The 20,609-nt window shown below is 35.1% G+C and overlaps 1 protein-coding gene across 1 annotated transcript; it reads right to left on the bottom strand.

Annotated features, from left to right (window-relative positions):
* Positions 1-16,609: 16,609 nt before the first annotated feature.
* PTAC7 (plastid transcriptionally active7) lies at positions 16,610-18,934 on the bottom strand. Its single transcript, XM_087319029.1, has 3 exons — positions 18,810-18,934; positions 18,094-18,168; positions 16,610-17,106 (listed from the first exon to the last, which is right to left on the bottom strand). The coding sequence occupies exons 1-3, from the start codon at positions 18,918-18,920 to the stop codon at positions 16,771-16,773; spliced, it is 522 nt and encodes a 173-aa protein (XP_087175155.1). The 5' UTR covers positions 18,921-18,934; the 3' UTR covers positions 16,610-16,770.
* Positions 18,935-20,609: the final 1,675 nt, after the last annotated feature.

The raw sequence follows: 20,609 nt of genomic DNA on the forward strand, positions 1-20,609 counted from the left end.
TTAAAGCTATGGAAGCTATGTGTATTATATATATGTTTGTATTGTGTGTTTATGAGAGAGAATTGGGAGGTGGGGGGGGGGGGGTTGGGAGGAGGATTCGAACCTTGGACTTTCAGAATAACTTGCTTTCTTATTGGGCTTCTTATGGTGGCCCATTGGAACCTTGGACTTTAGAGAAACATTAAAGCTATGGAAAGCTATGTGTGTTCTATATATTTTGTGTGTGAGAGAGAGAGAGAGAGATTCGAACCTTGGACTTTAGAACAACTAGCCTTCTTATTGGGCTTCTTCCGGTGGTGGTGGCTCATTGGAAGGACACCTTTTGTCACTATAGTGTCTCCTCCTCCTCCTCCTGCTTCCCGAGTACACATTTTACCTTCATCTAGATTTCATCATCCCTCCCTGTCTCGGCGCACATTGCCATGCCCACTACTATGTATACCATGTATTCATACACATCTTTGCTACGACCATTGAACATATTAGTACCATCCTCACATCAACCCAAAATAGACATTGACCATAGATAGGAGAAATTAGTATCTAATAATAGGCTATGCTAGCTTCATTTGACGGGCATAGAGGCGAGAGGAACGTCTCATTTTTGTGGATGTATTGTATATTGTGATATTTGAGGTAGATATTGTTGATTGTTTTGTGGGAGGGAGGGAGGGAGGGAGGGGTTGGACCATTGCACCTTATCGTGCAATTCAAGGGCAAAATGTGTTTTGATATCTGTATTATTGAATTTTAGAGGCAAATATCGACCATATTGAAAGATAGGGCACTCCCATGCACTCATTAGAAGAATGTAAACCCCTCGATGATAATGTGCATTGCCTATACATAACACAACTCATTGAAGCCTAAATAGAGTACAAAAGAAGCAAATGAACTCCCCTAAAGAGATTACCTTCAAGGGAGCTAAAGCACTAGGGGTAGGAAATTCCTTAGACCACTTGGGAGAAGAATGAAACACTCTTTTTGCAAACAGATGAGCCATCACTGGGAAGCATCACAAAACCAAAATTATGCATTTCATGGGGCTTTGGGATGGGCCAACATGGCCAATCTTACCTTCTCACTTTTTATCTTTATTTATTGTTTGTTACATTTCATTTTTCAAACAATCTATGTTGTCATATTGTTTTGGTCTCATGGACAACATTTGCCTATTCAAAGACATCAACACACTTTTGCTTCTTCTTGTTCTTCTCAAACTACATAGCGTTCATTCACACCAAAAGATTATTGTCGAGCTTTTCACAGGGATTGTTTAAGTGGCCAAGGGGAAATTACCCCAATAGAAGAATGCACAGATGAATCACTCATCCATGGTGAGTCATTTGGGTAGGGGGGATCCTAGTGCAATCAAGCTCCTTGACTCACAATTGTTTCTTGGTCAAATGATTTTGCAAATTCACGCCTATTATGCTTCAACCATAAGTGAGCACATCAGTAAGCAAAGTTTATGTAGAGATACCGCATTAGTGGTTTTTAAGTAGGTACCATGCCACGAGCTTGAGGCATGTTAGCATTTGAGCATCCCATTGTGATCAAGTTCCTTGGCTCACAATGAACTTTGGTGAGATCATTCCGCCAATTTATAGTTGTGGGCAAAGGCGCAAATAGAAATTATGTTGTACGAAAATGTACGGAGGTCATGCTTCACACAATATACCAAACTACAAAACCATCTTCTTCTCCAAGCAAGTAACCAACAATCATCCATTTTACTTGATTCCCATTCTCTTAAATGTTGATTGTGCAATTTTTACTTTTGAGATATCAACTCCATTTTGTTATTTGGAAATAGATTCAAAGAATTTGCAATTTGGTACCCAAGTAAAGAAGTTATAAATTAATAAAAGCAAGCTATACTTCTAATTTGTCGAATCAATCAAAGCAAATTGCAGTTGGGAAGTTATTAGATTGATATTAACAAAGTCATTATGAAGTGGCAGACCTTATGTGTAACAATCACAATTAGATTGTGTGCATAATTCAACTAGCCACAAGTAGTATAGGGTATTGTTATTGTTATTTATGATATATTAGATAATATATCTCTCATCATCCTTGAAGCACTCCTCTCTCTCTCTCTCTCTCAAAAAACACAATTATATTAATAAATGTTTGTGAAAAACACTACTTACAATGGGTGTCACAATGGAGTTTTGTCACCCACTAAGTAGATGGGTAGTGGAACATGGTGAATTGCCAGTAGGCAAGACAAATACTCCATCGAGAAAATAATTTCTACTTGCTCCAATAAAGAAATTTGCCACATTAAAATTTCCCTTCAACTTTCGTAGATATGCTTTGACTCCATGCCTACCATCAAATACAAAAGTATTGTGCATATCCCAATTATGATGCAATCCCCAATACCTCTAAAATAGGAAAACTACCTCCATCTCTAATTTTAGGTTGACCTTTGTGAATTGTGCAAACATTCACTGTCTTGGTGTCAAATAACATCGTGAAAAAACTTGCTAAATTTGAGAAATGTAACTCCAAATCTGACAAGCAATTAGACATTGTAGGAAATGATGAGTACTCCATTTGAATAGTGCAAAAGAAGGAATTGCCCATTGCTAATCCCAAAGGTAAACCCCCAATCAAAACTCTCCAAAGGAAGACCTTCACTACAAATAGCAATTTAGAATGCAAACTATGTTTTTAGATTTGCCACCATGCATGATTAGAGCTATGTATTTTCCATTTTTACTTAGCCTTAGTTGATAGCCATCGAAGAGACTCAACGAGGCAATGATACAAGAGATTAGTAGTCACTTGTAAATAGGCATCATACCCTGTAAAAATCGATCAAACAACAATTGCTCTTCTTTTTGTAAAGGTAAATGACCTTGCATCAATACAATATTTTGTAGTTGTTGCTAGATAAACCCATAATTGGGTTGGATGCGTAATCTCTCTCTCTCTCTCTCTCTCTCTCTCTCTCACACACACACACACACACACACACATAGAGCACACAAGGCATATCGTGTTCTCATTAACATACACATCTTAACGACATCTTACGTATTCAACCTTAGATCATATCATGCATTATGTTCCATTAGCATGATAAAAGACTATCTGGACTAAGCACATGCTAATCTATAACACAAAACCCCAAGTTTTCACCCCCAAACCCTAGCATGAAGATCATGGGATCCTAATATTCTTGAGGGTGGATTTAGCACCCTATTGGATGCACATGGGGATGATGTATATTTTGCAGATATTTGAGAGGTTGTAACTTGTAATGTGCGTAGTTGAGAACTTGTTTGCAAAAATGAGAACATAATCTTGCATAAAAGTTATGTATGCATTTTTTTAAATCCATGAGCCATTAACAATTACTTATTAATCACACATCTCTTGATTGATTAGGTGGGGTTTAATTAATACATTTGCTTTATGGTGTACCTTGTGTACCCAATTATTTTTTCTCTAATAAAACAAGGCAATCATCGTCTTTTGGAACTTTGAAGGAACTGAAATTATCAAGCCTATTCTACTTTGTTCAATTATCTCTATGCCTATTATTAATTTATGGATTTTCTTAGATTTGTATGTCACAAGAGACTTGTTGGTTTATATCACATTACATAATTATTTTGCATGTTCACAATGGTATCATATGGAGTACACATCTTTGTGGTTCTTATTTTCTTAATTTTTATTTTATATTCATACCATTATTACGTTAGCACATCTACAAAAGTTTGTGTATTGGAAATGAGTAATTCTAACGTAATTTGCTCATCAATCGTGCTCCATTGTATATTCTTGATCAATTTAATCATTGGATATATATCTTTCATTTGGATAATTCCTTGTACACTCTTGTCTTGATAATTTAAGCACATACTTTATTCTGATTTATTAACTTTGATATGTGGTGTTGACTTCTAAGTTAGGCTGATTTAAAATCAATATATACTTAGTTTGGAGCTTGGCTTCCAACGAGGTGACAAGACCATGGATTTCTTTATATGAATTGTGTTTCATGTTGGTAGTTGCATAATCTTCATCCATCTTAAATGCGTCAACCTTAGTTTATTGTGAATATTCACATAGGAAACTTGTAACAAGTTTAATTGGTAATGATAGTTAGTCTTTACTTGCAAAAGTGACATAGCAAGGATTTGCATATATTATGGAAAACAAATATGAATATTATATATACACATAGTAAAACCTCCTATAACTATTTAGGGCAAGATATATTTATGGCATATGGATAGAAAGGCAAATCCAATGGTTTCTTTAGGAAAAGCACGATACTTTGATAGTGTCCTCAGAGGTGAAATATGACCCATACAACCATAACAAAGCATGAAAAGTGGCTCCAATGTGTGCACAAGGGGTTATTGGGGGACATAACCCAAAAAGTAAAAAAAAGTTGTGGTTGGGGGTTTGTAGTGAGGGTGTTCTACTATGCAAAGTGGCCACTTTCAAAGTTCAAGACTTTTACATAATGTCTCAACCACCTTGATAAACCACCATTACCATTTGTGTGTGTCTTGCTCTACCTTTTTTGGGTTACACTTCTTTATGTTTGAGTTGTGACAGTGCGATGTGATTGTGACCTTGAGATGCCATGCTTGTTGGAGAATGGGATTACAACTTTCTTTGTCTTAAAGCTTGAAAGATGACATGAACATTGGGAAGAGGTTTTCCAACTTTCTCATGGAGTGCATAACCTTTGTTTATTATTACTATTATTATTGATCATCATTAGAAAGGTTTTGAGAGAGAGAGAGAGAGATTCTTTATTCCATAATATGAAGTGCGCATGAGTTTTCTGTGTAATAGAGACATGGATAGTAATTATGGTCAATTCTCAAGAAACTATGGTGAATGTTATCAATGTCAAGCTTCTAAGATACCTCAAGGGACAATGTACATTTTGAGAAAAAGTGGGATCGATGCTACAAGGTACAACTTTGTAGCTTCCTCTTGGTCCCATTGTAAGAAATAACACATAAAACATATTTTGTTTGCCGTTCCATAATACTACATATGAGCTTCAAATACACACATGCCTCGTCTTAAGATGATATGACAATGAGCATATTGATCACATTTTAAATGTCTAACAAACAACTTTGACAATTCGTTATTTGGCATTCGATTTTGCGCCTTCTTGCAAAACTAATGCCAACGAGGACATAAATCTCATCATATAGAATACAACAATAATTGAACTTACATTGTATGATTCATAGTTGTGAATTACTATTGCAATTTAGCTCTAATAAATGCACACCTAATGGTTGAAACATAATATAACATAAAAAAAATTAAAACTAGATTGATGTGTTCATCGTTTTTCCAATAAAAGTGACTTACTATACAAGAGGGTTGGAGATAAATAGTCATCACAAAGATCTAAAATAATATAGCATAAAATTTCTTTAAACTAGATTGATGTGTTCATGATTTTTCCAATAAAAGTGACTTGCTATACAAGAGGGTTGGAGATAAATAGTCATCACAAAGACTGAAAAGAATATGATTGCCGAGTAGTAAAGTAATCAAAGGTTCCATATATCGCAAGCTCTCTTGAGCATATTGACTTCAAGAGGTACACATAATTGAACCACAACCACAAATGAAAGTATACATTAGTAATAAATCATGAAAATACTCTAATTCAATGTATAGTCACGTGATGTTATTGCAATTTTTTGTTGCACATAAATGGCGCATGATTGAAAGTGGTGCAAACATGAATGAAATTGCATTAACATGGGAAACACCAAGGAGGAGATAGCCATGAGTTAAGAAGGGAACTCTAGGCCGTCAAGGACAATTAGAATAGCCAGTTACTCATTTGAATGTGTGCACCGAGTAGCTACATACCCAACTATATTCGGGTAGAATATATATATGTACATACTTACATATATATGTACACATAAATATTACAATAATTTCAAAGTGGGTAATTGCCTACCTAGAACTAATTTCCTTTATCTGAATATAAGAAGTCTTAATATGCTAGCTCCCTTTCTAATTACCAAAGGGTGGCTAAACACACCTCCTAAGTCTATGCCATTGGGTTGGTGATTTGACATGAATTATTCTTCTTAATTCCGAAGTATAATAAGTCTTTTCTTCTACCATGTCTCGTATCCAGTGATTTGGCGTAAAGAAATTCGATAAACCTGTACTCACAAAAGGGGGAAAATGCAATCTCTAAATGTTACAAGTAAATAGTGCAACCATATGGAAGAATATGTTACCTCGTTTTAATTGGCAATCAAAATGCTTATTTAATGCTTCTACTCATGTCAAGGGGAGTATATGGTTGATGTTTTCCCATCATTTTAGAGCAAATGTATTTGTGATCATGATAAGGACAAGCATTGTGTTGTTGCATTAAACAACTTCATGCATGCCATTCATCAAGTGACTTCAACATAAATTACATTTGCACCTCATTTGGCTAAGAAGAATGCTCTACATGGCTCCACATGAGCTAAAGGGTTATAAAAAAGAGAACTCCAATGGAGACTCTCAAATCTCATGGAGTGACCAAAATGGACGAACTTCTTATCCTTGATCAAGTTGGTCATATGGAGCCATCCTTTGATATGACCATTAAAGTTGCCAAACACAAATTCTCAATTAATGATTTCCCAAACACCAAAAGTAGGATATCTACATTATACTAATACGATACACACATATTCATCCATGGGACAATTTGTTGAACTAATTGAGGCAATAAAGTATCTTTCATTGCAAACTTGCGCACCCTTAAACCAAGTTACAATTTTTTCTCTCTAACCTCATGTTTCTAGTTTCTTGAGGGCATTAAAGATACCATTGTCATAATCTCTTTCTAAGTTTTAAGATGTCCAAAATCATTTTCTTATGAAGTTTCTTGAACTTAAGATATAAGTGCCATAGATGCTCTTACTTCTTATACCAAATAACTTCCCGTTTACTTCATGGTTGTGAACTAAATTCTTAAGATAGAGAACCGAAGTTGGATCCTTGTCATGGGTTCAACCTTGTCCCGTAAATTGTATTTTGATAGTTCATGGTTGTTATAAAATACATCTATTTACCAATTGATCATACATTTTCTTCATTAGCATTCTTAATTACATTGATTGATCATCTTATGTTTTAAGTTTATATCGATAAAACCTTGACCTATTTGTAAACATCTTTGAGTTCATGAGTTATTTTAGTTGCCTTGAAGGTATGAAGTCTACAAGGTGTGAAAAGAAAATTACTTTGTATCGAATATGAACGAAATGCAAAAGTGTGATGGAAGTCTCCTTTCCCGACCTTCTTATGGACACTCTTTAGAGCCTTTCTCAATACTATCTTAACATATTTGTAGAAGTAAATTTGGTCAATCAGAATGTGGCATCTATTTTTATTTTGAGGTGGACGAGGTTTTAAGTTTTCACCTACCCTTGTTGTACCATTCTTCATCTTCAGTTGATTCAAAGTTAAAATTTCCTTCTATTACACAATCATACTAAACTCATTCCAACTCATTTAGAGTGAAGTAGCGAGCAATAACATCTTATTCATATGCATTATTCATGCTCACTTATTGGCACTTACTATTATCATGGGCCATGGCTATGTTTTCTATACAAAACATCTATGCTTTCTCATCTAAACATATTTCCTACATCTTGTTCCCTCTATAATTCAATTCGACATCATAATATATAGACATGTTGATCTAGTGGTAAAGTTCATGTTTTGAAAACTAAAGGTTGTGGGTTTACTTTCAAAATCACAATCTTTCTAATTTGTGATCATGCATAATTCCCCACAAAAATGCATTTACAAAATCACTCTTCCTTTCATGGATATGGTTGGTAGTAAAATTAGAGTTATGATAACAAAATATTTAGTATAGTGAAGTTATTTGGCTATGTGAAGGTATTGTTCATGTTATTTGAAAAATATGCAAATAATGACCCATCGTTATAAAGCATGTTCCGTTGTAAGACATAACCACACAACCAAGTTGATAGAGTATTTTATAACATGGGTGTTCACAAGATAGTGTAGGCCCTAGGATCTAAACCCTTTGGTTCGTCAAAGGTCCATGACATTCTTCTCTAAACAACTTTAGTGGAGATTACTTTTCCATGACCCAATTGATGAGTAAAATCTTGGATTTTGCATTTTCCATTGCTAAAAAGACAAGTGTTCTTACATGCCTTCACCCATTTTCAACATGATATATCCTCATTGAATTCGTTATGATATTTTTCATATTTATCCTTGATAATCTCAAAATTCACCTAAACATAAAATAATGCATTATGTCTAACATAGGATTTTTTTTTTTTCCAAAAAAAAAACTCCTTCCATTAGTTATAGAATTTTACAAATGAGACAATTATATACAAATCCTTGAAGGGGTGCGATAGTTCCATCTTATGTGGATGCCCACTAACTCAAGAAAGGGAGAGGACGACCATTGTTGGATGAAGGCTATTCGTTGTCTTTCAACTCCATCAGAGCCGCCCTTAAGGCCATCATATTGGCTCTTCAGAGTGGCTACAATTTCACTCCATATCTCTTGCAGTAACCTTGTTGGATATGCGGTTTGGTTGGAGAAGACTCGCCTACATCGTTGTTTCCATAGAATCCAAAGAGTTATTGGGCTGACCAATTCCAACACCTCTTGAGATTTGTCATTAAGAGGAGTGGAGTGGACATTGCTGCTGGAGGAGGAAAAGACTTTTATCACCAAAGTCATCCCCTCCTCCTGATGCTCGTATCTGCCAATTGCGGTCTGCCATGATAGCCAACATATGTAACATAGAATTTTGAGAGCTATTATGGTGAATGTGTCATATTATTTATAGAATGATGTTTTTAATTAAATATTTACCATAAGATGGTAAACCTTTTTTGGGCAACTAGGTCTCCGAGATGTCCACATTATTTTGCACAATCTAAGTATCAAAACTTCGAAGATCTATAATAGAATACGACTCTATACTTTAGTAGTGCAATTTTTTACTATGTCCTTCTAAAATATTGGGTTTAATATTGTGCAACTTAGCAAAACAACCATAACTTACCATAGGAAATATATGTTTTTGAATGTTTTGAAAATATACACGTTGTAACTAATTTTTGAGCATATTAATGCATAGGTAAAGCTAAACTTATAATAATTCTCTAAAACTTTACTACCTTCATCCACCCATGTATGATGTGTAGCACATTTGGGTTGGTATTTGAGTAAACCTTACATTCTTGATAAATGTCATACTGATGTTTGGCGTTCAACCAAAGTTAACCCTACCAAGCCTATTCTACATGCCAACCCAATAACTATCCTACAAGGCACAAGTATAGGCTTATCCACAAACATACATGATTGCTCAAGATGAGTATCCTCAATCTTGAATAGGTTAATCATAAGGGGACATTGCCAGGCATTTGGATAAATGCATGACGTGCCCTCTATATATAAAGTGCTTAAAATAAGATATTGAGCCTCCACAAATTGAACGAGGGATGTGCTTGCTCATACATTCATGTACTGAGAATTAGCGAAATAGGATGTTGACCCTTATGACGCAGCTTGTTGTTGGCTCCTAGAGTTGGGTCTAGGATTGGGCGGTTATTTATGGTGTGAATGTGGGTTTGGACATCATCAAGTGTTGTGTGTAGTTTTGAGATCATGAAATGGTGTGAACAATAATGATTCTCCCAATTGCTACACATCCAACGATAGGTAATAAAGTGTGTAAACTTTTCTTTGCATTATTTGTATTGCCAGAAAAACTACATAATGGCATAAAAAAAATGCAATTTAGTGCATGTAGAGTTAAATGAACAAGACAAAATGCTTGAAGGTAGTCGGATGACTGAATGAGACAATCGAATCCCAATGTGAAGTAGAGAGAATTTCCATGCTTTTCATTTACTTGATGGGCAAGGACATTTCCATGAAGTGACTTGATATTAGTAATTGTCGATATAATAAACATGTGTTGATGGTTTGCAACAAAATCCATTGTCAAGGTTTGCATTATTTTAGTGACTCGTCACTCTACTAGTCAAGAATCTCCGCTGAATATATAATATTCTTTTATACATAATGATCGTTATAAATACAATGTTTAACCATTTGGCAGGTACATTCTAGTTAAGAATCTTAATTGAATATGCAATATCCTTAGTCACGTAATGATCGCTATAAATACAAAGTTTAATAACCATTTTGGTAGGTACAATTTAGTTAATACAAGAATGTGAGAAGTGTGAGCTTGCCCCAAAATTACTATCATGATCCATGGCCACATAATATTAGTGACAACAACCATAGAATGTATTTGCGTGGTATAATGAGCACTAATAAATAGTGTCTAACGCAACACCTTGGTAGGTACAATTTAGTTCATTCAAGACCACACTAAGTGTGAGGCTCATTAGCACATCTAGATAGGTTTATGAATGAAAAGTTGAAGGGTGCAAAGAATAGCGATCGTAAAGCACACGATTGTGATTGAGGTTATTTGACAATAGAAAGTAAAGTGTTATTGTATGCATTATGTAAAATAAAAAAGAAAGGATAGCAAGAGGAGCAAATAACATGACTTCTTGCTTGTGACAACCACACGTAGGCATATTCTCTTTTCAAGCAACAATATATGACAAATATATCCTTTGACAGAGAAAGTGATAGAAATATGTACATTTCTTCGGTATCTCATCAAAGAGAGTCAGATAGTGTCGTAGAAAATAGAATGGGAAGTGTGGACAAATTGCAAACATTTTTCGGCATCCATTAAAAACATTAATGATTACTATGCTCTTTTGTTCAAGAGTTCTCGGTGATGATTTAGACTATGTAATAATAGGTTCATCCATTGTATGAAGGGTTTGCCCTTATAAGGATAAAATGATGTTGTTAGGAATACATTGTTCTTATTAGAATGGACTTTTATGTCATGTTTTTCTTGTTATTCCTTAGAATATGGTTCCTACTTTACACAAAAATAAATATTGCAAAGGATTTGGTTAATAGCAAAAAGATCATATGTTGTTTCTCCAAGTTGTATATGTTGATCCCATTGTGGATTTGGACAAACTTTGTTGTATTCTATTTGCTAACTAATGCGAAGTAGTGGTTTTTGGAAAAAATAAAAAATAAAAAAATAGCAAAAAGATCATAACTCTGCCATTTTAGATCTAGAGTTTAAAAGAGTGCCCTAGATGAAACTCAATTTGTTCGGACATACGGTAAAAATATGGATTTGACTCTTTAGTAAGATCATGAGTACCCTCACTTTTAGAGGTGAAATTACCACTCAAAAAAACAAATTCAAAAAGTTTGATTACATTTAAGCTACATTTCCACGTTAGTTTTCTTTGTAACAAAGAACACAATGATTTATTTGATACAATCTTGTTCGGCACTAAGGTTAGTTATAAATATGTGGGCCAATGAAATATAATGCCTTTTAAACATTCAATTGATCCTTTCAGAAGTCTTAGTATATCAACCTCTATGTCTAGTCAAATGATCATTTGTCTATTCTCCTCTTGTTTGTGTTTCCGAAGTATGTTTTAAGATAATGGAAGCCAAACTACATAATCTACCTAATTTGAGTGAAGAAAAGCTTCAAATGCTCTTTATACCTAAGGTTGGAATTAGAAAAATAAATTTATTACAAGAGCTAAACAAATCATAACATATTTCCATCATTCCATAGAACATTATCGTGCAAATGTCAAGCTTTATCATGGAATCAACACATCTTGTTCCAAAGTACAAAAAAATAGATGATTATAAAACTCATAATAATTTGCGACAACTCTTTAACATGTTGGATATAGTGGAACATGCTTTCCTTGGTTGAGATAATTAGATTCAAGTTCATTATCTAGCTGTTTAGCAATTCAAAAGCTCTAACATTATGTATAGCATCCGATGTCAATAATTCCAAATCACATTCTACATAATATAGCTTGTACCCATATCTTCGTTATCCAACCACCTTGATATTGTAAAGTTAAGTTGTAAAACTTTTACCACAATAACATGTTTCTTTTGTTAAAAAGTTGAAACATTACAATTCTAGTTTGATATTTTGCAACTAACTTGTGGCGAAGACATTGTTAGGTTACTTACCATGTAAGGCAAATGATTGTAAATGCAAAGAGTTTATATCCATTTTTGTTCTAGGATATGTTTCTATGAATGAATGTTTTATTAAAGTCCTAGTTATTCTATGAGAGTGTGCATATTTTATGATTTTTTCCATATAATAATGGGGTTAATATTGACAAGATACTCAAGTGTTCATAGGCCAATTATCTTTGTTTTACCTTATGCCTTTTCCTTACATGACATCTATATAAGTACGAAGAACCCATGGAAAAACTATGGAAAGGGGCCACTACATATACATAATGAGCATAAATAGGTGAGAACATGTCTAGGCTTATATGTTGTCCCTATTTAAAAGACTTACTTTTTTATTTCACAATAATTGTACCTTTTCAAAACTTTGGGGAATATATGTGTTAAGAAATATACCTCACCGCTATGACAATGACCACTAATAAGTTGGCATAACTAGTAATCACCATGTGGTCCCATCATATTGTTTGTAATATAGACACTTCAAAGGATAACAATAAGATGAAAAGAGCACAAGAAAGATCTAAGTTGACATGTTGTAATGACGAAGAAAAGACGGTGATGAAGCCTAAAGAAATTCAACACATCGACTATTTCTAAGAAATGTAGATTACCTTTATAATCACATTTGATTAGGTTTTTAAAATTTCTATACATAAGCCTAGATGTGCATATCTTAGGGTTAAAGTTGAGATCATGTTCAGGACTAGGATAGAGATAACATTTAACCTCCAAAGACGATAATAGAATCTCTCTCTCTCTCTCTCTCTCTCTCTCTCTCTCTCTCTCATGAAAACACACAATCGTATTAATAAATGTGTGTAGAAAACCCTATAATAGTACCAAAACTAGGTGGTGTCACCCCCCCCCCCCTCCCCCAAACATGGACCTAATTGGGTCCAACTTTAAAATGCCTAGATTACACTTGAAGTTCATGTGGATGGATGATCACTCCAAATTGTTTATGTTCGCAGCAATGAGAACCCAAATTTGTGGGTGTGGGGAAACAATTGTTAGTTAGTGGGTTGCAATGAGTGTCTTCGATGACATTATTCCAGCTTGACCATAGATTATATGTAGCAATTGATTAGATCAATTGGAAGATGATAAATTACCAACATTTGTAGCTTTAGGGAGAGCTAGTTACTCTTAGACTTGTGTAATATAGGGATTAAAGAGTGTTAGATAAACAACGATGAGGTCAACTCAATTGCACAAGTCAAGGAATAATCATTGGAAATAGCCATTTGAGCACCTTAGGCAATAGATAAAAGGAGAATGATATCTTTCACCCAGATGCCTCTTTGTTAGGAGACTTCTTCTATTTTCAACATTAACCCTCCTATAGTTTTATAATATTACATGCTTACTTTACATATCCCTTGCCAATTGGCCAACACTATGGTATGCTACTTGGACAATGTCTTGGATGTGGAATGACCCAAAAAATATCCAAAACAAGAATTTGACGCCATGATACATGCACATTTCTTGCTCAAATTGGGGAGCTAAATGTCTCGAATAATGGGCAATGAATAAACTAATGTTTTGCCCACTGGGCATAATACTTTGAAGCAAATGACTGGGCATAGTACTCTACATGTGAGTACAAAGAAAAGCCATTGTTTTGAACTTCACTTAGTTGATGGAATACTTGTGCTGCAAGTTTCAAGTGGGCCCATTTGTCATGAGAGGCTAATGAATGTCTATGAAATACTTGCTTTGGTTTTGCATCAAATTGTAACTAGGCAAATTTGAATGTTTGTGAAGACTCAAAATAAGGATAAACCATGCATAGTATTATAATATTGAGCCACTTGAAACAATAGAAAGATTAAAGTTAATTGGGCTTTAGATTCCCTCCAATTCTAAATGAAATGAATGTAATTCTTATTGAAATATAGGGCAGTATAACTCAATGTCCACTTGGAAAGAGTTTGACAATGTCCAATGGTGTTTTTCTTATGGTGTTGTCAAGTTAAGATAAATTGCCCATATTTGTTCTAACTTCTTGAGCACAGATAACTACCCCTTGAGATCATGGAAATGGAAAAAGTTTATGACTACATGCTTATAGTTAAACTCAATCCCCTCCCCTCACATCCACTTTCTAGAATTGTATGGGAAACAAGTAAAAAAATTTCAAAAGACACTCAAAGAGTTTTTTTGTGTTCCAATGGATTGGTTATGAAAAATTGGTTCGTAAGATGGGATGTGTTATACTTGTTTCATGATGTAGAATATACTCCTTCGTAAATAGGGCATTTTTGGTATATGAACATATTAGAACTTTCAAAGATTTGGAAGCATAGGCTTCACACATTACATCTCATATGTTTTACCAAACAAAAAGACCATCTTCTTCTACATGTGAGCAGACCACATTGACTGATATTTGGTAGAGTCCATCCCTTTATCTACCATCCATGTCATTGCTATAGCTTAGCTCATTTTCTCTTTAATGAGTGGGCACAAGTGAGGAAACTCGTGGATACATAATTTGCATTTGCTACACTTGAACAACTTCATGAGTCTAAGCGTTGTACTTTGACTTCAATTGTGATTAATTTTTCTTTCCATACATGTTGACTTTGACCCAATGCATAGAAACATATCTCTCACAATTAGAAAGCTACACTCTTGATTGTAATGTTCATAGCCTGATTGACCATATTCAACCTCCAAGCATGATAGGATCTAGCTATCAATTTGTCTATAATGTTTGACTTTGTAGCTTACACAACACAAAAAGTTGACATTGACTCATCTCCCAGCCATCCAATATATATTCATCTCCCCCCCCCCCCCCATTCCATAACGTTTTTCTTGGAACCCAATGCACGGTTGTCATGTTGGGCTACCGTAGTTCAAAATTCTTGCATTTCCACACAATGGCATCATTACCCCAAGAATGAAGATATGCAATGAAACCTTGTGGAGGATGAATATCACTTTTCACATGCACAACACATAAGGTGATAAGGACCATTTAAGATTCATATACAAATTCCCACTAAGAACGATGAGCACATATGTGCATGCATTATTTTCACATAGACAATTTTTACATTCACATCCAAGGTGATATGTTTATTTGGTTCCATAAGGTGAAATTTGGCCTTCTCGTGGGAACAAAAAAAGAGAAAAGAAGCTTTTATAATGATCATTCTAGATATTGCCATAATGTTTTTCTATTGGAGGCTTTCACATACCAAAGATTATTAGATAGTCATTGGAAATTTTCATACATTGATGGATATTATAATACTATTGGTTTATCATGTTGAAATCCAACGCTATCCCATAAGAATATGAAAATGTTTAAGATCAAAACCTTTAATTTATTGTAATAACCATCTAGGTTGCCAACTTTCTCGTTTATGAAAAAATAAGACCAACAAAATTAGAGCTGGAAGTTGAAGGAACATTTACATAACACTTGCCAAGCTCAACAAAGGAATCTTGCTAAACAAACATTATACCAAGGGAGGATGCAATGAAGATAAAAAACTATTTTGGCGAGAGAAAAACCAAATTGAGGACAAGGTTTGGTATATGATATCTTCTTTAGTAATTTGGTTATTATGGAAGGCAAGATGTGACTACGTATTTCAAAAAGTCAAACAGAATGCGGTTGAGTAGTCAAGGAGATATGGTTGATACTTTTGCGTACTCTAAGAAGTCAATATGAAGCAATATTGGTGAGCCTAATGTTGTGTTTTGTAAGCAACAACATTTTAGAGAAATGTGGACAAAGGTAGAGACGTATTCACATCGTTTGGGGAGAGAATAAAGTGGAGACATGCTCCACCAAGGTGCCTTTTTCCGGCCCCCATTATGGAAGGTAGCTACGTGATGGCTTTTGCTATTCAACATGTGGGTATGGTGGTTGCGTTTTCATGTATGAGTTCTTTGTAGCCTTTGGGCATCTTTCCATTAATACCCAGGCGAATCTTCAATGAAAAAAATAAAATCCAAATTGCGACTAGTGGCTTTCTTTTATCTCTGAAATTGGGGTTTGAAGGAATGCGGCATACCCTCTTCACAAGTTTGTGAATAGAGTTCCCCATGCATTGCCAACTAAAATTGGTTGACAAAACATTGTAGGGTTTCATAGCCCCTTAAAAGCATACTCAAGATGCTATCCTTCAAGAATCAGAATCCCATTGAGGCATCGAATAGCTTCAAATATAAGACCCATGGTGACCTTGATAACAAGCCTACATCTTACATAATAGTATAAGCACCATGTGAAAAGCACAAAGGGCATATGCTAAAGTTGCAGTAAACCATTCCTCGTTTAGAGAAGACCATAGCCTATTCACTAAAGTATTCACTTGCATGGCTGTACAAAACCAATAGGTGACAACACTTTACAATCAATGGTGGTCTACACTATCAATTTGGCTTCTTATGTGGAATATAATCTCCATTTGAAAGATGGGCAAAAAGCAAATGCTACTATTAAAAGACATGGTACCAACATCAGCATAAATTGATGCATACATGCTTTGAAAGGGGAGAAATGTGCATATACTAAAATTACGTGAAACCATGCTACAGTTATAGACACCAATACCTTCTGCAACTTGTTCTCGAATGCATCAATGTAAATTGAACTGTCCAAGATCCTCAAGGAACTCAAATGTGGCATCAAGATATGCATCGGCAACATCTCGAGTTCCAGACTCATTAACTCGATCGGAAATAACCTTTAACACTGGTCTTTTCAAGATCGATTCATCAGGGTTATTGAGTAGAAAGTCATTTGCTTCCTCTGCGATCTCTAAGATGAGCTCAAATTTGTTGTCACTTTGTAGCTTCATCTTCTCCACATCATAATTGAGGTGCATACCTTGCTCTTTCATTCGCCGCTCTTGACGCTCCAAATGTGGATCCCAATAATCCTCACCCCGTTCAGATTTGGTGTCTTTTCGTTTCTGGTAGGAAAATCTCTCTCTCTCTCTCTCTCATCATCATCTAGGCTTAGAGTTTTGCACCGAAGCATCAAAAGTCATCAAATTGAGAGAACCCAAGTTCGATCCTCACCATGAGCTAAGCCCTGTCTAATTAGATCATATTTTGACAAACATATGTATGGATGGATGCATATATGGTATGTTCATGCCTATGTATATGCAGATGTATCCGAAAATGTATCTGTATATATGTATATATACATGAATGTCTGCATATATGTATATCATTTAGACATTGACATTTCTGGTTTATGAGTTTATGTTTCATACTTAGCTGCTGTAAGGTATAATCCAGTTTCATTGTGGTTTTCTTTACTAGTCATGATGCCCATATTAGCTTTACCTGAATGGTCCATTTCTGAGTTTGTGATAAATATTTCCAGCTCTATTTTATTTCTGTCTGTTGGACATATGTTCTTTGCATTTTTTGTTATTCTCATTTGCCCTTTTGGCTACCTTTTAGTTTTATTTTTCTAATGATTGGTTAGCTTTTCTGGCTGCATATGTTCTGTTTTGTGTCTAATGTTTTTCAGATGGTCAGCTCAAATTTCTAACTCTCTAATTTTCTTATGATTTAATTGTAAAGAAATCTGAGATTTAAATTTCCTTATGGAGATATTTTCTATCCAATACTAAATCTTCAAACAGAACAAACAGCTATTGCTTCTATTTCCCATATTTAAGCTTGTGAATATAACCATACCTCTACTCTATAGCTGACAATTGGATATCTCAAAACACGAAGAAAAGAAGGCATCTTTGTCATTCTATACATAGTTTCTTCCTCGAACATACGACTTTTGCCAAATACTAACATAATCTCTAACATTAGAGAGGAACTGGAGTTTATCAGGAACCTTAATCCTATATATATGGTTCTTCCTGAAATATAGGACTTTTTTCCAATACTAACATCATCTCTAACATTAGTGAGGATATGAAATTTACCAGGAACCTTCGCCTTCTACGCTCTTCTGGCCTTCTTGGGCTGCAAGCATTTATGATTAGCTTTCTTGGACGTTCCTATAAAAGACGCAAGATAAAAAAAAGAGAGATCTCTATCTCTCTCCAGACACACAAACACTCACTCACTCACACTCACACATGTATTTGCATATATGTGATGTATGCATGTATTTATGTGTCTCCATCTGCATGTACATCTACACATATATGCATATATGCATCTATAAACACATATGCAGATTCTCTCTCTCTCTCTGATTGGATAAATACCCAATTTGTTGTAAACCAACTGTCTCATGGGCCAATTTTGGCCTTAGAAGACGTTAATATATCTTTCGTTCTTTCTGAAATTCTGGGCCTACCCTAGTTGTAAGCTAATTAGGCTATCAAAGCAAGGTCCTGAGTTCTTTTGTTACACCATTTATCACTTCTCCTAAAGTACATTGCCACACCTCAAGATCTCCAAACAGGCTGACGCGACACCATATTTTACTGTGAACCAATTATGTAGAAACCTCTCAATCTCTCCTTCTATCTCTCTAGTTTTCTCTCTTTCATAGCAGGTTTCAGTTTCTTATTAGGTGTGGTGTCTTCCATATACAATTATAGTGTTATTGGCTTCTGTTTCTCTGTCTCTGTTTCCCACCTCATCATCATCATCATCAAATCTCAGAGAACACGCAGAAAGAATCGCTTACCGGATAGAGCGTCGTTGATGTGCAGAAGGCGAGCGAAGGGAAGGTGGATGCCATTGATAAGAATGGAACCAATCTACATACATACATACATACATACATACATACATACATACATTACATACATACATTACATACACATACATTACATACATTAGATACATACATTACATACATACATAGGATGAAATGGGCACCCACCTTTCCTTCTACCCTACCCTATCCACTCTCTCCTCACAAACTTACCTTTCTCGAGGTAAGTTTCATGCCCATCACATATGCTTTCGGTCATCCGCATTCATGTATCCGATGATTGTTAATATTGCTCGATGTTTCATCATGGACTCGCCCGTGTCCCATTCCATATGTGATGATTGTTAATATCGCTCCATGTTTTATGGATTCGTCTGCCTTGTACCCTTCAATCACTAAATCCTAACGTTGGGCATGGTTCCACACCTATGAGGATCATGGTAGACTTGACTTGCCCGAGTATTGATTCGATCGTTCATGTGCAGTTATCCTAGGCTGATAGTATACGTGTGCGTGGAAGTAAATGGGTTATGCACATACATGGATGGCCACGTGTGGGTGAGGCATGCCATGTGTTTGGATAGTTATGAAGTTAAAGTGTCATATTACCACAATACATGATCAATGAGGGGGGTTATTCATTGTCTCTTGATAAAAATGTGACACATCTCCAACTAGCTTACCTATTAGTAACAATAAGTTTGATTGACTACTTGGGGACTCCTTGGTGGAAAACTTAAAGCTATAGAATGTCGGCGCAAATGGATGACGAAGACTTAGCAAAGGCAGAACGAAATATCATTAATGGGATGAGATGAGAACCAAAATTTATGTATGATTATGCTCAAAATGATCTAGAAGCAAAGGCAAGCATTTGCCAAAGGATGTTTACTACCAATATTTCGGACATGATCCAAAGTTATGGTAGCAAAACATTAGATGCAATGGCATACTATGTAAGTCCTTTTATAAATGGATTGAAAATCAGTTGATAGAGATATTCTTTTGTAAAACATGCATCAAAATCATGCCAACTAATCTATTTTCCTAAGAGGAAGAGTTCATTGAGAGACCAATGGAAAACAAAGTAGGAGGAATGGTTGGACTAGTTTTGGAAATTACTAAGTGACCACACATGGTTAAATGAATTGAAGTTCTTGTTATCCGTGGCACCAATTATGCAATTACTAGACTAAAATGAAGAAGTCAATGCATTTGTGGATGACATCACAATCAAGATTTCTTTAATGCAACTCTATGATCCAAAATGTAAGTGTACATGTGCCTATAGGTGTTCAACAAATAAATGGATTATTCTATAAGTGAGTTGGAAAGCACTTAAAATTCCCCATTATTGACTAGGAAACAACTTTTTGCTTTGCGTTCCAGTCGGAAACTACTTCTTACCTTGTCCTTCTTGAGAACCATCTCGAGGTTGGTGTGTGGGAACACCCATTACTTGTGGGAACAAGAGTGTGGGTTGAACACTCTCGGGCTACTAACATATAAACTAATTGATCAAACTTTAATCCTAGTCTAAGACTTAATCATGTTCACACAATTGATGGTAAAACTAAATACATAAGAGACTTTATCATGTCTGACTATGCTCCTTAAGGAACAACATGGGCAATCACTAACACAAAGTAGCTTCCATTAGTCTGCTTACATAATTAAAACCTTAGTTAGATACAGTAATTATGTTTAGGTCTTAAATTATTAGGAAAGTTATTAGAGAAAGAAAGGCTTAAGCTTGAGCTATATGGATTA

The sequence above is a fragment of the Azolla caroliniana genome, unplaced genomic scaffold (genome assembly GCF_043228905.1).
Source record: "Azolla caroliniana isolate FFs.n. ecotype wild unplaced genomic scaffold, voAzoCaro1.0.p SCAF_4, whole genome shotgun sequence".
Classification (NCBI taxonomy): Eukaryota; Viridiplantae; Streptophyta; class Polypodiopsida; order Salviniales; family Salviniaceae; genus Azolla; species Azolla caroliniana.